Here is a 3,968-nt window from a genome sequence, read left to right as displayed (position 1 = left end):
GGCGTTAATTACTGTGACCTGATTTGCTCCTACCCTTCACACAGGATAATAAGGTCATTTTATAACTAAAGGGATATATTTTAAATAGTAAAAAGCAGGTTTGAGTAGTAGCTATTGTTCTTGAGTATTATATATAACACTCGGCCTAGTGTCTATTTTATACTATAACTAACTTCTATCTAATACACTATTCTTTGTTTTCTAAATACCAAAGGTCTACATATACCCTATTATGAAGCATTTCTCTCTAGTTCTACTTAGCCTCTTAGCACTTATCCTCTTAGCTGAAGCTGGTTATATTTGGTGCTAGTATGTAAGTAAATATACGTATATAATATCTACTAATAAACTTCTAGTTGTCTACATAATGGCTTTTACGTAAATACGCCTACGTTGGAAGTTTGCGATTCTATTACTGGTACTGAAAGAATGAACGACCCTGGGGAAGAATTTTGTTACCTCGGAGATAGTGAAGCTAAGATGAGACGGTTTTATCGGGTAAGCATTAATACGATATATTTTAGATTACTATAACACTAACCTTTACTTAAAGGGCTGTAAACACCATCGTAATGCCGACCATGGATTTTGTAAATGGGTTGAAACGGACAGGCCGAGGCCGACGGCTACAGCCACTGTGTAACAAGGCGCTGACAGTGACGCGCCTGCCAATATAGCAGCCAGACACACGCTCCAACCAATTGAGCCATATGTCTGACCATGATGCCAAAAGGTCCACCAATGCTTGAGTGATCCTCACTGAGCACTGCTGTCAACACCAGCTATATGGCCTTTGGCCTGCCTGGCAGGAGAATTGTCCTATTACATATAGCGAACGTAAATAGCGAGTATTAGATTTGTAAGGAGGCAGAAGAGTTATAGGTGCAGGTAATAGAGACGGGAACAAGTCTGCTTAGCGGTAAACATCTTCGCATGCTTATCAGCATAACTGATCTGGCTTATGCTTAGAAAAGCTGGTAACGGTGTGTTAATGTAATACGATTAATGCGTGACTGCCTTGAATTCAGCAGCGTTCCCTTAGAGTCAATTGTCCTGACAGCTAGTCTTCGTTTTTGTTACAAGCAGGTTAGGGTAACTAACCGCACCACAAAGCAAAAGCTTGAGTAGTAATACTCCTACACTATAATTCTCTGTTCTGCACTACATAGTTACGCCGGCCAACACCCTAACTGGTTGGGCTATGATAGTTTACACGCCCTAGAGAGTAGGATAATGTTATCTTAAGACTAAAGAAAATCCTAATTACAAGGAGGTAAGTCACCTTTAAGGTTCTAGCGTAAAAGAAACAAATCAGATTTACGTACAGTTTATATAGAATATAACAGCTTAGCTAGAATATAAAGATAAATTAGTAATTAATATAGACTTAGAAGTAACATAATCTAAGAAAGCCGACTAATGTCACGATAACCTTATATATTTCTACCTTCTGTAACAGCACTGTTAGGTGCTATATCACGTGTTATTACACACTTATGTCTCTATTTCTAAAGCTTACATTTACTTCACTTACACTTAAATAGAATAAGCCTTTTAGACCTGAATTCCTATATGCCCTGCTGTGTGCTCTAACTCGTGACAACTAATCTATAAATCCTGTAATAATGTTACAATGAAGAAGAAGAGGCGAGGAGGAGAGTACAAATAGGTGTAAGGCAGGAAGGTAGGCACTATTTAGTTGAGGTGGACCCTATCGAGTATTCTTAGCCTAGAGCAGCAGCCAATTCTAGCCCTCTTAGCTATAGTCTTATAAGTACCTGCTTACTATAACCGTAATCTGCTAAGCCAAGTAAGCAACGGCTCTACACTATTACCACTAAAGCTATTAACTATTATATTTTGTGACACCCATTACGCCTTTTAGTGTACTACTATATCCAGGTGTGTTAGTCAGGCTACGAACTAAAGTTTTACCCCTAGGTAACTAGAGGATTAGAGTTAACCCCTTGTAAAGAAAAACTATATATAATACTATTTACCTAGATCTACTTTAGATCTAAGCTCTATTAGTAAACCTGTTTTATACTATTCTTATATATAACTATTCTTATATACTAATATCTATTTATAACTACTATTATTATAAACTATTCTTTATATATAGCTGTTCTTATTTACTAACTTTTGTTATTTACTACTATTCTTCTAAACTATTCTTTATATATAGCTAATAAACCCTAACTAGATATAACTAATCTCTTGTTAATATAACTACTATAAGGGCCTACTTATAACTATTATAGTAGCTTTACGTATATAAAGAATAGTATACAAGAATAGTAATATATAAAAAATATAATAATATATAAGAACTACTATATATAAAGAAGAATATAAATAGCTTTAATAATATAGCTTAGATCTAAGTAGACCTAGCGCTTTACTTAAAGTAAGCTTTTTAAATAACGTTATTAACTAACTAGTTAACTTTATAAATAGCTTAATATTAGCTAACTAGCTTTAAGGCTAAAGTTAAGTTAGTTAGTTAGTTTATATAGAGTTAGATTATTAATATATTTCTTTACTATATATTATTTCTAGAGTTAAACATTTATACTATATTTTAACTTATAATACTACTCTTAGTCTTTAGATTAATATATAGTAAACACTTTACCTTATGTTATAACCTCTTATACTTAGTTTTCTTTATTCTTTATTCTTCTTTTCTTTATATCTCTTTATTTTCCTTTTTAAAGCTATACATAATAATTAATTTATTAATAACTAGTTTCTTTACTTTCTTATAATTCTAAGATAATATGTATTCTTATATAAAGAATATTATTATACTATAGAATACTTATTCTATAAAGGATTTATTCTATAGCTTATAAGATATTAACTAGCTAGTAGCTAGTTAGTAACCTAGGGATATTAGGAATATTAACAGAGAGTTCTCTAGGAATTCTCTAGGAATTCTCTAGGAATTCTTAGAGATTTTTTAGCTATTTAATCTAGAAACTACTACTATTAATAAATAAATCTTCTACCGATTTTAAACAAAGAGAAGTATTAAATCTAGAATTAATAAAATTATACTAAAGTATAATAAATATATTCTTAGTTACTTTATTATTTAAGTTTCATTTTAAGGATTCTTTTATTATATATTAGAATAATAATATCGTTATTCTTAGGTATTTGCTAGTAAAAAAAAGATTATTATAAATTAAAAACTATAGTGTTTCTTTTATTAAGATCTAAAGTTATAAGTATAAACTATATACGAGATTATCTTTTTAGTATTATAAAGCCTATAATATACTTTATAAGTAAATAGTTAATGTAAGTAAATAGTCTACTTTATCTTGTATTATATAATAATATATAAAAGAAATTAACTATAATACTATAAGAATATTAGCCCCCTAGGTTAATAAGTAGAATACTAGAGATAAGATTTAGGTAATTAGTTAGTAAGCCTTTAGTAATACCTTAGGTAATATATATATATATATATATATATATATATATAAGAATAGCCTAAGCTAAAGACCTAGTTAAAAGGCTAAGTTAAATTCTAATAATATAACTACCTTTATTTTTCTCCCTAATTAAGGCCTAATACTAATTACTTTATAATTATTTAAATTTAACTTCCTAGAGGAGATTAGCCTAAAAGATAAATAATAAAAAGACACTAGCCTAGTTAATACACTTATCAGTAACTACTTACTAACTAATTACTAGAGATAATTATTATAAATTAAAATCTAATAAATATATCCTGTTAAATTTATTAATATAAAAGCTAAAATATATAATTTAAAGCTAAAATATAATGATTTATAAGCTTTATACTAACTACTTAGTAACTATTAATTAGAAGTAATTAGTTAGGATATACTAAAGATTAATATAGATATATTAGCCTTATAAATACACTACTATTTACGCTTTTAATTAGTTTAAAACAAATTATTAGTATAACTAAATTCTACTAG

At 29.3% G+C, this 3,968-nt stretch overlaps 1 protein-coding gene across 1 annotated transcript; it reads left to right on the top strand.

Moving 5' to 3' along the window:
- Positions 1–232: 232 nt before the first annotated feature.
- LY79DRAFT_584790 (uncharacterized protein) lies at positions 233–3,524 on the top strand (the record flags this gene model as incomplete). The annotated part of the gene is made up of 12 exons (XM_060560430.1): positions 233–309; positions 357–498; positions 678–733; positions 970–993; positions 1,170–1,225; positions 1,254–1,273; positions 2,005–2,030; positions 2,377–2,410; positions 2,472–2,501; positions 3,162–3,171; positions 3,305–3,309; positions 3,507–3,524. The coding sequence occupies 12 exons, from the start codon at positions 233–235 to the stop codon at positions 3,522–3,524; spliced, it is 498 nt and encodes a 165-aa protein (XP_060407597.1).
- Positions 3,525–3,968: the final 444 nt, after the last annotated feature.

Source organism: Colletotrichum navitas (assembly GCF_030913465.1).
Source record: "Colletotrichum navitas strain CBS 125086 chromosome Unknown LY79scaffold_139, whole genome shotgun sequence".
Lineage (NCBI taxonomy): Eukaryota > Fungi > Ascomycota > Sordariomycetes > Glomerellales > Glomerellaceae > Colletotrichum > Colletotrichum navitas.
The sequence above is the reverse complement of the archived record's forward strand: the minus strand, read 5'-3'. Positions and strand labels throughout refer to the sequence as shown.